Source organism: Agelaius phoeniceus, chromosome 14 (assembly GCF_051311805.1).
Source record: "Agelaius phoeniceus isolate bAgePho1 chromosome 14, bAgePho1.hap1, whole genome shotgun sequence".
Classification (NCBI taxonomy): domain Eukaryota; kingdom Metazoa; phylum Chordata; class Aves; order Passeriformes; family Icteridae; genus Agelaius; species Agelaius phoeniceus.
In genome coordinates, this window is record NC_135278.1 from 1,626,896 (window position 1) to 1,640,791 (window position 13,896).

Below are 13,896 nucleotides of genomic sequence, written 5' to 3' on the forward strand. Positions count from 1 at the left end.
TCGGGGCGTCCCGCCCCTGGCATCCCACCCCCCGCAGCCCTCTCTGGAATCCCACACACAGCGCTCCCGCTGGGCACGTGGCTGCCAGCAAAGGCAGGGCCCGGAGCGTTAAACCTGAGGGAAAATACAGAACTTTTCCCGCGGTTGTTGCTATGGAGACTGGAGCAGACGGGAACAGCTCGTTATCCCTCTCCCTCCTGCCCCGAGCGCCCTGTCCGCCCTGTGCGCCCAGCTCGGGACGGAGGAGAAGAACGACGAAGAGGACGAGGAGGACGGATGCTGTGGGCGCAGTGACAAACACTGACACCGCTTTGTGGCTGAAAACTCCATGTATTTGCTCCAACGAACCTTTGGATCCCATCAACCCCAAAAATGCTCCCAGAAGCCGGGTCCGGCCGGGCGGGAGGAAGCGTAGGTGCGGCAGCTATGTCCCCGAGCCCACTGGCGCGTCCCAGGGGGAAACAGCGAATCCTGCAATCCCTGGGACCGGCGGGACCGACGAGGGTCACAGACGGAGCGAAGACCCTCAGAGCTGCTCTGGCCCGCGGTGGCACCGCCGGCTACCGCTGCCCGGCGAGCCGGGGGCGTCCCGGGAGCGCCAGAGCCGTCCCGGAGGCGCCGCCCGAGGCCGGGACGGTGCTGTCCGTGCCCCGCTCCCTCCCGGGCCCCCCTCGGTCCCCTCCGGTTTTCCCACCCCGCCCGCCGGACCCGCTGCCATGGCAACCTGGACGTCATAGGGGCGTGCTTTGCGGCAGGGCGCGAGGGCTCGGCGCGACACTCGGTGGCGCTTTGCGGCAGTACCGGCGTGCGGGGCCATGGCGGAGGAGGACCCGGCAGCTGCGGCGGCGGGGAGCGGCAGCGAGAGCGAGGAGGGGGTGAGCGGGGCCGGAAAGAGTGCGACGGGCTCTCCGGGCGGCCTTCGCCGCACTTAGCGGGGCTCCAGGCGCTCTTCTGGCCGGGATGGGCGCAGCGGAGGACGGCGTGGCCTGGCCGGGGATATCGGGTCGAGGATGTCGGGCCCGGGGCCCGGCCGGGCGGTGCCGTGGGGGCCCCGAGGAGCACGTGGGAGCGGGCGCTGGGGCCATCCCCGCGCTCTGCCAGGTTGGGTCTGTGACCGCATGTGCTGTGTAGCAGGAGGATGGCGAGCGGCGGCACCGGCAGCTCCTGGAGGCCATCAGCGCCTTGTCCGGACGGAAGCGGTGAGTGGGGGCTACGGGCGTCCCGCGTTTAGGCCCGGGGGCTCCTGCAGCAGCCGCATCGCGAGAGGTTGCACAGGAAGGGGGGGCAGAGGGGACGGTTCCCCGCTCCTGCCCTCGGCACCGGCCTCAAACGCTCCAGAGCACCCGGGGAATACGAGGAACCTTTGGGGTTGTTTTCTGTCTCTCTCTCGCAGGCGGAAGCTGGCAGAGCGCTCGGAGGCGAGCGGGCAGGTGTCTGAGTTCAATGTCACCTGCAAAGGTGAGGCAGGGAGCTGGGCAGAGCTCGGGGATCTGGGATGGCGCTGCCCACCGAGAGCCACTCTGAGGGCTGGGACAGCTCCCTCACCTGGCAGTGCCACACCTGTGCGTAGGCGCTGGGGAAAAGCTGGTCCTGTCGGAGCTGCTGCAGCCCATTCATCCCAAATCCACGCTGGGCAGTGTGAGGAAGGAGCTGGCCAGAGTGAAGCGGAAGGCGGCGGTCGAGCTGCCACTGAGCAAAGAGGAGGCCAAGAGGGTGAGTGCAGGGAGCCAAGGAGGTCCAAGCTGAGCCTCCAGGACTCCCGTGCTCCTCCCTGATGCCGGCATCACCTTTCTCTGCCCATCCTGTTCCCCCCAGGTGGTGAGGGAGGCCGCCTATGTGACCACCTCGAAGGACGTGGGGAAGTGGCAGCAGGTGGTGCTGCAGAACCGGCGCGCGGAGCAGCTGGTGTTCCCTCTGCGGCAGGACATCGCCACCGTCACCCCTCTGGAGAGAGTCACCTCGGCATGGAAGGTGCCCACTGCGGGTCACAGGCTGGGTGGCTCTGGGGGAGCAGCCAGGGTGGCTCCAGGAGCAACTGGGGCAGGTCGATGTCCCCTGGCTGTGCTGGGGGCAGTAATGGCAGGCTCAGCCCAGCGGTGACACTGGGCAGGTGCCCGCCAGCCTGGGAAGGTTAGAAGGGCAGTCTGTGTTCGTCTCACAGGTGTGCAAATGCCATCTGGGACAAGCCAAGTGAGAGGGTTTGGAGCCTGCTCTGTCCCTTCTCCTCCTTGTAGCCTCTAAGGGCCAGGCACATGGAAGTATGCCTTGGCCACAAGTGCTGAGACAGAGGGATTGGTTTGCCAAATCCTGCAAGCCTGGAAACACTCCTTACAAAAGAGGGCTATGTTTAGGTTTGAATGCAAGTTCCTGTTGGGTTGTGCTGCTGGCAGGAATCCACTGCTATCCCTGGGAGTTGTCAGATGCCCAGGTGAGGGAGGGGCAGCCCCTGCTGAACTCCCAACAAACCTGTCACTCACACTGATCTGCCCAAAAGTCTCTTTCTGTTTTTGGAGGGACAATGGCATTGTGTGGCCTGGAACTCCTGCTCCATGCTTCTCTGCCCCCTGACCACTGCTGCCTGGCTGTTAGGAGGCCATTTTTCTAATGTGAGAGGAATTCTACCTGCTCTCATCTGGCCATGTGACTGGGAGAGTGCCCAAGGGCTGTGGTGTGGGACCTGCGAGTGGGGCTGTGACCACTCAGTCCCCCAAGGCAGGGGGACATTTCTCTGGGCCTTCCACAGTGAGAATGGATGGGGACATCCAGGGGAGCACTGGCCCTTGCAGTTCTCCTCATCCTCTTGCCATGTCTACTGTCCCAACAGGCTCGAACTCCACTGGAGCAGGAGATCTTTGGATTGCTCCACAAGACACAGCAGCCCGTCACAGACCCGCTGTTGACACCTGAGGAGATGGCCTCAGTGCAGGCCATGAGCTTGGAGGAGGTGAGGCTTCACCCCGTTAGGACATGGCTATGGGGAACTCTTCCTTTGCCCCATGCCTCACCCCGTGCTCCCCATCCCTCACCCCTTTCCCCCTGGCAGGCCCGGCGCCGGCGGGCAGAGCTGCAGAAGGCCCGGGCAGTGCAGTCCTACTATGAGGCCAAGGCTCGGCGAGCAAAGCGGATCAAGAGCAAGAAGTGAGGCTGTGCCTGAGCTGGGCTGGGCACGCTGGGAGGGCAGGGCGGCCCTGCCTCACCCGGGGCCTGCCCGGCTCCTGAGCCGCCCCTGTGCCGCAGGTACCACCGTGTGCTCAAGAAGAGCCGGAGGCGCCAGGCCCTGAAAGAGTTCGAGCAGCTGCACAAATCGGACCCTGCAGCCGCCTTGGCACGGCTGGAGGAGCTGGAGCAGCTCAGGATGCAGGTGCTGCATTGGCACCTCTGCCTCACCCCTCGGGAGGGCCCTGCTCCTTGAGGAGCTCTGTGTGACGCTTCTCTTCCCCCAGGAGCGGATGAGCCTTAAGCACCAGAACAAGGGAAAATGGGCCAAATCCAGGGCCATTATGGCTAAGTATGACCTCGAGGTAAGATGGAGCCACAGAATGGTTTGGTGAGAAAGGACCTTAAAGCCCATCCAGTTCCACCCCCTTGCATGGGCAGGGACACTTTCCGCTAGGCCAAGTTGCTCCAAGCCCTGGCCAGCCTGCCCTTGAACATTTCTGGGGATGGGGCAGCCACAGCTTCTCTGGGCAATCTCTACCTGGGCTTCGCTACCCTCACAGGAAAGAATTTCTTCCCAATATCCTGTCTATCCCTGCCTTGTGTCAGTGTGCAGCCATTCCCCCTTATTCTGTCCCTCCAAGCCACGGTTTAAAGTCTCTCTATCTCTTATAATCCCATTTGTATATTGGAATGCCATGACAGGGTGTTCAGCATTGCTTAGGGAAGGGAGGTAGGCTGGGGTGGGCGGGGAAGGTTGGGAATGTTTTCTCTGTCCTATGTTAGAGCCTCTCGGTGCCTCCCAGGCCCGCAAGGCCATGCAGGAGCAGCTGGCCAGGAACAAGGAGCTGATGCAGAAGGTGCGGGTGGAGCCCCCTGAGGAGGAGCTGTGTGAGGTGCTTGAGGAGGACACCACGGCCTTGCCCATGCCCAGCGGGGCTAATCCCTGGATGCTGGGCAGGCCCAGTGGCCTGGCCCCAGAGCCTGAGGCACAGGAGGGTCCAAGAGATGACATAGTGCCTGGTGCTGTGGAGAACAAGGACAAGATGGAGGAGGAGGAAGAGGAGCTGTCAGAAGAAGAAGCTCTGCTGCAAGACTTCGAGCAGAAACGACGGGAGCGGACAGGGAGCCCTGAGGGGCAGGGCAGAGACCATGGTGAGGAGCTCAAGGCCCAGAGCTGGGTGGGCTGGGAGTGCTGGGGGCTGGACAAAGGGAGGGGGATCTGGGGACAGTTTTTGGCTGATTTCACACAGCTGTCCTTACTCTCTGCCCTGTGGAGTGACCATTTCTACCCTCAACAAGTAGGTGCTGATGAGACTGAGATTGGTGCTGAGCAGCCCAGGGACAGCCCAGTCCCCCCAGTCTGTGCTGAGGAGTTGGTGAGCGCAGGGCTAGAGCCTCCCCCTCAGGCCCAGGAACAGCTCCTGCTCTCGGAGCAGCCGCGCCGCGTGCGGACCATGGAGGATGTGGAGAATCTGGCTAAGGACGAGCTTGTGGAAGAGCAGGAGAAGCTGGTAGTCCTGAGAGCAGGGAAGCAAGCACAGCAGCAGGAGGAAGGCAGAGCTGGGGACAGACATACCAAGAAAGCACCAGCCAAGAGGAAGATGATCAGCTTGGAGGCTGTGCTGGATGGGAAGCCCCAGGAGATGGACTGCCCCAGCCTGCCTGTAGTCCTGGAAGAGGAGGTGAGTGGGACATGCCTCTCCCATGCTCCCCAGCACCCAAAACACCCATCCAGTAATGCCCAAACCTTTAAGTCCCAATAACCCCAAACCCTCTCCTGGTAACTCTAAACTCCCTTCCAGTAACCCCAAACCTCCTTTCAGTAACTCCCAGTAACCCCAAGCCAGTTACTCCTCCCAGTAATTAGAAGCCCCAAACTAGTAACTCCCAGTACTTCTAAACCCCCTTACAGTACACCCCAAACCCCCTCCAGTAATGCCCAGTAACTTTCACCCCCTTCCCATTGTCCCCAGTACCCACAAACCCTCGCCTTCCAGTTTGTCCCAGTCTCTCCGAATTCCCCCAGTAACCATTAAACCCACTCAGTCTTGTCCTCGTGCAGGAGGGTGGCATCGAGCAGCGCGGGATGATCACGGAGGCCTTTGCTGGGGATGATGTGGTCGCCGATTTCCGCCGGGAGAAGCGCAAGGCAGAGGAGGCAGGGAAGCCGCAGCCGGTGAACCTGGTGCTGCCAGGCTGGGGCGAGTGGGGCGGCACGGGCCTGAAACCCAGCGCTAGGAAGGTCAAGAGGTGAGTGGGGGAGAGCTCAGGCTTGCGCTCAGCCCTGTGCCAGCCCTGACCCCTGACTTGCCCACAGGTTCCTGATCAAGCCACCGCCGGCGCCTCAGCGGAAGGACCAGCACTTGCCCCACGTCATCATGAGTGAGAAGCGCAACATCCACGCGGCAGCGCATCAGGTGGGGCACACCTGGTCTCCATAAGAGCTCCAGCATCTGGGCAAGCCTGGGGCATTCCTGTGATCCCTTCCCAAAACGTCCACAATCCCTGCCTGAAATCCCTGCCCAAAGCTTAGCTTCCAGCTTAAACAGCTCAGAACTGAAGGAGGAGGGATGTACAGGGCTGCTCCCTTGGTGGTGGTGGTTGTTCCAGCCCTCTTGGGCTCTGCTGGCAGCGGAAAGGGAAGCAGAGTGTGAGTGGGTCCTGGACAAATGGGAAGCAGTGAGCATTGGGAGCAGCATGGGCTGGAAAAGCTGGGCTGGGTGGCTCAGGGCCATTACCCCTGTGGTGTCCCCACAGGTCAGCGAGCTGCCCTTCCCCTTCGAGCGGCACCAGCAGTTTGAGCAGAGCATGCGGACGCCCGTGGGCCCCACGTGGAACACTCAGCGTGCCTTCCAGAAGCTGACAGCCCCTCGAGTCATCACCCGCACCGGCCACATCATCCAGCCCATCTCGGCCGAGGACGTCTCCGACACGGCCCCTGGCAGCGAGGCCAGGCTTGAGGGGGAGGCCATGCCCAGCAGGAAGGCTGGGCCCGGGAAGAAGGCTGTGTCCAGGGGGAAGGCTGGGCCCGGGAAGAAGGCTGTGTCCAGGGGGAAGGCTGTGCCTGGGCAGAAGGCTGTGTCCAGGGGGAAGGCTGTTCCTGGGGCGAAGGCACAGCCCCGGCGCTGCAGAGCGCAGTAGCTCTGTGTCTGCAGCCTGGAGGCTCAAACTGGAGCGAGCGGAGGAACCAGCAGCAGCAGCTCCTGGTTCTGTCCAGTTCCTTCTACCTCTTTCTCTGCAATAAAACCCAGGGCTGCCCTTCCTGTGCTGTCTGCATGGCTGCCTTGGCAGTGTCCAGGGCTAGGTTGGGCCCTTCATCCTCTCCTTGGGGTCCATGCAGGGTCAGGTGCTTTGGCTGAGTTGAGGGTGGAAGTTTGGTCAGGAGCTCATAGTGGAGCATGTCTAGGAGCATGGTGAGGGATTGGAATAGCTGCCAACATCCTGTCCTTTGTCTTTTATATCCCCATTTTTGTACCTATATAGATCTTTAAATCTTGGCCAAAGGGGCTTTCTCCCCCCCACCTTGTCATGCTGAGCCTGGCCTCGGGAGTGTTTCTCAGATCCCACCTGCACTCCCAAAGTACCTGCTCAGCCCTAGTAAACCTGATCACCTGGCAATGGCTCTGTCAGGTGCTTCTGCTGTTCTGCACGTGCTGGGAGCTGGCTCTGTCCACGGGCAGCCTCCACTCCGGCTGCCCATCTCCAACCCCTCAGAGTGGGACAGTGAGGTGCCTCTCAGGGGGTGGTTGGTGCATTCAGCACAAGTGGAGGGATGTGCCAGAGCCTTACGGACTGGGCAGGGACCCCTCTAGGCCTCTCCCCCAACTTACAACGTGGCCTGTGCTCAGCACCAGTTGAAAAACTTCCCAGCCCCAGCACAGGAGCTGGAGCTGCTGCTGATCCCAGGAAACGTCCCTTGTGTCAAGGACGCCTCCTCCCACCTTGGCACTGCAGCCCGCCCTGGGCACGGCCTGTCCCCAGGGCCGCCCTTCTCTGCAGCTGGGTCAGAGCAAGAAACGGGGTACTCCGTGCTGGCTGCAGGTATCGGAGACTCCCGCAGGGCTCTTCCTAGGCTGGGAGGGGACTGGGAGCTGGCGTGGGACGCGTGTCACAGCTTTGCCGGGGACCCATCCCGAGTGCCTCTGGCCCCTGCAGCACCCGGGGCCGGGGAGTCAGAGGGCGCTGGCCCGTGATGGGGCCACGGTTGTGTGGCTTGGGGGGGAAAAAACAAAAAGGAAAGGAAGCGGAGAGCATTTTCGTGCCGTGACACCGAGAGCCCCTCGCGAGGCTGGTGGCCCCAGCAGAGCCTGCGTGCCTCTGCCATGGGAAACCTTTGCCTCGGAGATGTCGTGAAGGGCGGAGGGGGTCGTGTTTGTTTTAATAAAAGGTGAAGCGTCCTGAAGAGGGGGAGGCAGCGTCCCCTGCCAGCGCTTCCACCTGCCTGCAGTCCCCCAGAACCGCCCCCAGCCTCCCGCCACTGAGGCCAGGAGATCGCGGCACCGCTATCCCTGTCCCTCTTGCAGGGGCCCTCCCTCGCCTGCCCTGGCCAATGGCTCTGCCTTCCTCCTCCCCAGCCCCGGACAGTGTTTGGCTAGACAAGATGGGCTGTTCCAGCACCCAGCCCACCTCCTCGGCTCCAGCCCCGGGATGCTCAGGGTACGCGGGCTGGGAACGGTCCGGGGGGCCTGTTACAGCAGAGCTGGTTCGGGCTCAGCAGGACCTGCGGGGTGCTGTCCTCTCTGCAGGGAGGGGGAACCCCCCACGTGCCTTCAGCCCCGGATTGGGCCCACCCCACGGCAAAGGATGCTGCTGCTGTGCGTGGTGTCACCTGTGTCCCTGAAGAGGGGAGCACTGCCCCGCAAGATCTAGCCCTGCTCCAGCCTGAGCTGGGACCTCCCCAGATCCGATGCGATGCTCCCTCCGGGGCCGGGGAGATGGTGGCACCAGGGCAGTGCTCAGGGGCAGATCCTGCAGAGGACCGAGGCCTCAGCTCGGTAACACCAGTGTAACACCAGCTCAGACCTGGAGCAAGCAGGGCTGCAGTTGTCACAAATTGGATCACCTGGAGCAGCACCAAGACCTGCTGAGGTGTGGATCCCTGAATGGATCCCTGCGTCACATAGGGCTGGTGGATCTGGCAGCCTGAGTGGGGGTGATGCTCAGCGTGGGAGGGAACAGCTGTAGCCACACATCTGGAGCTGCCTCATCCTGTGAGGAACGGCAGCAGCGGACTGGACTGGCTTGAGCTGGGGCTTCCAGTATCCAGAGATGCTTCAAAAATAATTGGGGACAGCATTAGCATGAGCTGCTGGGTTGCATAGGAGGGACCCTGGTGGGGGGTGACCACTGGTGCTGTCATCCCCGTCCCTCCAGGCTCCTGCTACAGCACAGGCTTCTCTGGAGCCCCCACATCGAGGCAACACTTGGCCCTCTGACTTCTCTGCAGAAATGATTTTACTGGGTACAGCAGCTTGGGGTTTTTCAATTAATAACGCATTCCAAGTCTGCCGCAGGAAAGGGGGATGCCAGGGATGCCCACTTGCAGCCTCCCAGGTCGGCAGGGAAGGGGGCAAGAGCCCTTTGCAAGGGGACAGGAACGGGCTGGGGAACCTGGCACGGCTGCGGGCTGGGGTGGCTCCCTGCGGGGACTTCCCCAGCCTGATCGTCGTTCTCCCTGTGACAGCAGGGCCGGCCGCAGGCTGCCAGACAGGGTGCGAGTCGAGGAGAACCTGGACAAAGCCCTGTTGTCGCCGGCCACCGCGTGGGTCACAGGAGCCCCGGAGCCGCGGTGCGAACACGCAGCCCTCCCTCGGCAGCCCGAGCGCCGCGTCCTCCGAGAGCCTCGAGCGGCTGCGGTTGCTCTTACTGGCCTACTTTCCGGGCTACGTCAAAGCCGGGCTTACGGAGCAGCGAGCCGCGGCAAGGGCGGCCGAGCCGCTCCCGGTGCCAGCGGGGAGCGGGGGCTAATCCGGGCCCGGGGCCGCCCGGCCTGGCTGGCACACGGCGGCGGGCAGCGGGGCAGGGCCGGCGGCGCTGCAGTGGGGCTGGGGACGAGCACGGCCACCGCCAGGTCCCTCGGGGCAGGGACCCACCCGAGAGCAAGGGCCGCTCCAGCGCCGGGGAGCTGCCGGTGCAGCCGGGCTCCTGCACCCGGCGTCCCGGGAGGCCAGTGGGAGCGGGGTGGAGTAAAAGGCAGATTTAAAATCAACAAACAAAAAGGCTTTTGGTCGCTGTTTTTTGGGGGGGTTGGGGTTTTTTTGTTTCTTTTTTGTTATCTTTTTTAAATGCAGGCTATAAATAACCTGTAAAATATTTCGTCTGGGCTGTTTCTGCAGCTGAAATCTTGTCCCTCTGGCTTCCCAAGCTCAGGATGTGCATGCGATCACTGAGGCCGTCATGGAGCACCCCTGGATCCCTGGGGTGGATCCCTGGGGTCCTGTACCTTTGCCCATTGGGATCAGGGAATGTCCATGTCCCTGAACACCTCCAGTCCCCAGGGGCTGGAAACGGTCCTCCCCAGAATGGGCCCGAGCTCCACTCCTCGCGGTGCGAGAGAGTCTGAGCACCGCCTCCCGACCGGACGGAGGCGAGAGGCTCAGCCTGGGCACAGTGCGGGACAAACAGGACAGGGGAGGCAAGACTGGGGTTGGAACGTCAGGCTCAGAAATGCTCTCCCCAACACGTCCCGTGCTGGGGAGAGGGGTGGTCCCTGCTCCCCGAGTCTCTCAGCCTCCATCGCCCCGCACCAGGGGCACGCTAACGCCCCGTTCCTCCCGCCGCGGTACCCGGTGCCCGGCGCATCCCGGCCGCATCCGGGCGCCGCAGCGGTTTCCGTGGAGATGGCATCTCCCAAGCCCGCACCGCCCGAGCCGGGGGTTTCCATGGAGATGCCGTATCCAGCACGGCACAACCTGAGCCGGAGATTCTGCCGAGATGCTGTAGTCGGGACCCTCGCCCCGCAGCAGGGCCATTCCCGGGGATGCGGGCAGCCGGGACCCTCTGCGGCTTGGGGGTGCCTGTGGTGTTATCCACCGCTCCTCACACCAGTTCCGTGACAGCGCTGGGACACCAATACCTGCAGCTGTGAACATCCTGGGGGAGCTGTTGCCAGCCTTGTCACCCTCCAGAGCGGGAACCCACTCACTCGGGCTGCATTGTCACATTCTGTCAGGATCTCCAAGAGATGGCAGGTCCCTGCCTGTACCCAGCTGCGTGGAGATGAAAAGGGGAAATCCCCATGTCCCCTGATGACTTTGTCCCAGCTGCCACCCTGCAGCTCCCACAACGACTTGTCAGGGTGGGATATCAGTGGCACCAGGTGGGAAGCAGGCACCGTGCTGCACTCCTTCACCAGGGGATGAGGTACCCAGCCACAAACCAGCAGCATCCCAGAGCTGGGGGACACCTGGCTGAGTTCCAGCACAGCCAGTGCACCAAAAACTTCCTGGGGGGAACGTGAAGGGCCTCAAAGGGCAGGACTGAGGCCAAGTGGAAGGGTGAGCAGAGGCAGATGTCCTCCTGGCAGGCAGCTGTGTGTACGTGTGCCCTGGCCAGTGTTATAATAGCAGCTTCGTTTGAGCACAGCTGCCGCAGAGGTGGCACCTTCCATTCTGCACACGGCAGAGCTCTGGCAAACCCCAAGCTCCTGCTGCAGAGATGGGGGAGAAGCACAGGAATGCCCCTGGGGCACACGTTGGGACATGCTGGGACACACTCCTGCCCACTAGGTGCCCGTGAGAGATGTGGAGCTGGTTCAGCCCGTGTCCTTCCTTGCCTCAGCCCCCTCCATGCTCCTGCTCTACCTCTGCTCCCAACTGGATCTTCCTTGGCCACCCTTGTCCTGCCCAAGCCAAGGCCATCTGGAGCCTCCATGGGGGCTTCTCAGCTGGCAGAGCAGCAGCAGCCAGGAGCCTGGGGATGATGCCTGAGGCTGGGCACTGCTAGCCATTCCAGCCTCCAACTCCTGGGGGGCCTCAAGACCCCACACAGCCTGGCTACTGCTAGACTGCCAGCAGCACTTCCAGCATCCCCAGGCACAGGCTGTCAGATGCAGCACTGCGGTCAGAGCCCAGCTCTTTGTCTGCTGTTATAATTAGGAGCCCCCCCGGTGGCTACCGAGGCCGGACCTGAGAAGCTCAGGGCTGAGGGACAGACACTAAAGGAGCTGGAATCTGGAATGGCAGCCTGGGAGCAGGGGCAGGCCCTGTTCTGCCCACAGCCAGCTACTCACCAGAGCCTCGTGCTGTATTGAAAAGGGCTGGAGTGGGGCCAGGGGTCTGTGCGGTCACCCCTCTCACCCCTGCCAGCTCTGCAGGGCTCCTCACCTGATTTCTGGGGCTCCCCTGGCACCCCAACCTCTGCTCACCCACTGTATTCTCCTCCCCTCCATCACTTTGGCCTTGCCCTGGCTGCCAGCTATTCCCTTGGCTCCCAGGCACAACATGGTTCCTCCCTGCCTTATCCTGGTGATCCCACATTCTCACCCGTCAGTGGTGCTCTCCCAGCCCAGTGCTTCTTCTGGGATGTGGAGGAGGAGGAGGAGGAGGGCAGCAGAGACAGCGTGTGCCTGCTGACTCCTGTCTGTGCTGCTCACCATGGGCAATACACACTTCAGCCAGCACAGAGGCCTGGAGTGGGTAAGGAGGAAGAGGCCAATCCCAAACTCCCTTGGATGGTCCAAGAGGAAGCCACCCAAAATCTCAATCCATGAAATTCCCTTCCCGAGGCAGGAGCAGCCTTGTTTTGTCCCCAGCAGCTGGGTTCAAAATGTCAGCCTCTGAGCTCATAACAGATCCCGTTTCTCACGCAGGAGGTGGGACTCTGTCCCATGTCCCTCCTGAGCGCCGTGTCCCCTGGGGAGCAGGGGGAAGAGGGGCTGCACATCAGGAAGCAGGCAGCAGCCTGGCCTGTCGTGTGCCCTGCAGCACTTGGCCTCCCTGCCCACCATTCCCTGTCCCCGACTGCCAGCAGGAAGGACAAGGCAGCCACTCTGATACCGTCACCTTCTATCTGCACTGCCACCAGTGCTACCAGTGTTTGTTGTTGGAGAGGGACAGCCGATGGAATGTGGGAGGATGAGGGCTGCAGGTAGAGGTGACACCTCGCGACATTGTCACTGCACCAGCCAAACCCAGGTGAGCTCTGCCCACCTCAGAGGGAGCAGCACGGAGGTTCCTTCTTCAGAAAAGTCCCAAGAAACTCAATGAGAAATCTCCAGACCCCATAGAAATGGACATGCTGTTCCTCCCAACGGGACATCCATCCCCTGGCTCCGCAGTCACGGCCCCACCTTCCCAGGTGAAGCTGAAGTATCCAGGGAAGAACAAGCCCTGGACATGGAAGTGACATGGAGCACATGAGGCATCACCTCATTCCTCTTCTTCTGGTGCCAGGAACTACAAGCCACCTTTGCTGCCACCAGCTGCCACCACCCTGCTAGAGGAGAAGGCTCCATGATCCCAGCTCATCCAGAGATGCCTGCCAGCCAGGCTGCTCATTAGCACCATGGCTGGCATTAATGTGACTCCCAGTAGGGTCAGGGTCCCCCCACAGCAGCCTGGCACGACCAGAGTGTGCCATGCCCAGCTGGTTGTGTTAGCCAACATGTTCTGGTTTCTGGTCAGGGAGGGGGCAATGATGTGGATTCTGTCCCAAAAATAGCAGGTAGAGGAGAAATAAATAAAAAAAGGACACAAGATGGAGCAGTAATGACAAAAGCAGCAGCAACAGTACTGCAGGCCAGGTCAGAGCTGAGCGCTCTGGCCCTGGTGGCCCAGGGGACCAGAGCAGGCAGGGGACACACACATGTCAGGGGCTGCCCTGAGCACTCAGGGCTCACAGGTGCCCTCGGACCTGTGGAGCTCGGCAGAAGTCCTGCTGCCCAGCAAGGTGCTGTGGAGGAAATGCTGGGGTGAGGCAGCAGCTGGGGCTGCCCACAGCTGGGGGGTCCTGGGGGATGTCCCCAGGATGGAGGGGAGATAAAGGAGCCCCCAGCTCCCCCTGCAGCACGAGGCCCGCTTGATTCCCTTGAGGAACTACCAGTGAGGGCTCTTTATCTTATTTTCGCTGCGACAGATCATTCCCATTGGCATTTCTTCAAGTTAGTCCATGACTGGTGCCTGATTAGCTCCACTCCCTGATGGAGAATGCCCCTCATTCCCCAGAGTTTTCCATTTCCCTGGAACATGAGAGCCACAGAATTTTTCACCACCACCTTTTAAAGTCCTTTGGTGCAAATTATCCCGTCCTGAAGATTTTAAAGGTTCTAATTAAATGGGGCAGGAGCAGTGGCATACTGGAGGATGTAATGGTGGGATGCAGAGCTCTCCCAGTCAGCACCATGCAACTCGGTGTGCGACTCCTGCAGGGATGGGGTGAGGCAGCTGCAGGATGAGGCTGTTACTCAAACTGTCTGTTTTTAATTGCATCAGGATGCAAATAAGGCAGGTCTTTATGAACCTGGGGTCATGTGCCTGTCTCAGGCTGTGCCCTTCTTTCTGACCATCACCCAGCCTGAAATGCCTCTTGGAGCACCTCTTTTACCCACAGTCTAGCTGTAGGCAACAGTGGGAAAAGGTTCAACATAATGTGGAGAAGTGGAGTAATTCCCTTCTGCAGGAAGAGCTTCCTCCCTCATGGCCTTCCTCCGTGAAACCCTGGCTCTCTGCCTTCCCACGGTTCTGGCAGCCCCGTGTTTCACCCTGCCACCCCTCTCAGCACTGTCTACACTCCCCGAAT

The 13,896-nt window shown here is 61.6% G+C and overlaps 1 protein-coding gene across 2 annotated transcripts; it reads left to right on the forward strand.

Moving 5' to 3' along the window:
* The first annotated feature begins 739 nt into the window (after nt 1-739).
* On the forward strand, nt 740-6,421 carry UTP14A (UTP14A small subunit processome component). Of its 2 annotated transcripts, XM_054641218.2 has the most exons (14): nt 740-875; nt 1,132-1,199; nt 1,394-1,458; nt 1,571-1,713; nt 1,816-1,971; nt 2,825-2,944; nt 3,044-3,138; nt 3,238-3,361; nt 3,444-3,521; nt 3,963-4,311; nt 4,459-4,841; nt 5,222-5,409; nt 5,477-5,576; nt 5,917-6,421. In XM_054641218.2, the coding sequence occupies exons 1-14, from the start codon at nt 816-818 to the stop codon at nt 6,298-6,300; spliced, it is 2,313 nt and encodes a 770-aa protein (XP_054497193.1). In that variant the 5' UTR covers nt 740-815; the 3' UTR covers nt 6,301-6,421. The 2 variants fall into 2 exon arrangements, with proteins under 2 accessions (XP_054497193.1, XP_077042090.1); XM_077185975.1 differs by having other exon boundaries at nt 745-875; nt 1,135-1,199; nt 3,963-4,841.
* The last annotated feature ends 7,475 nt before the right edge of the window (nt 6,422-13,896 follow it).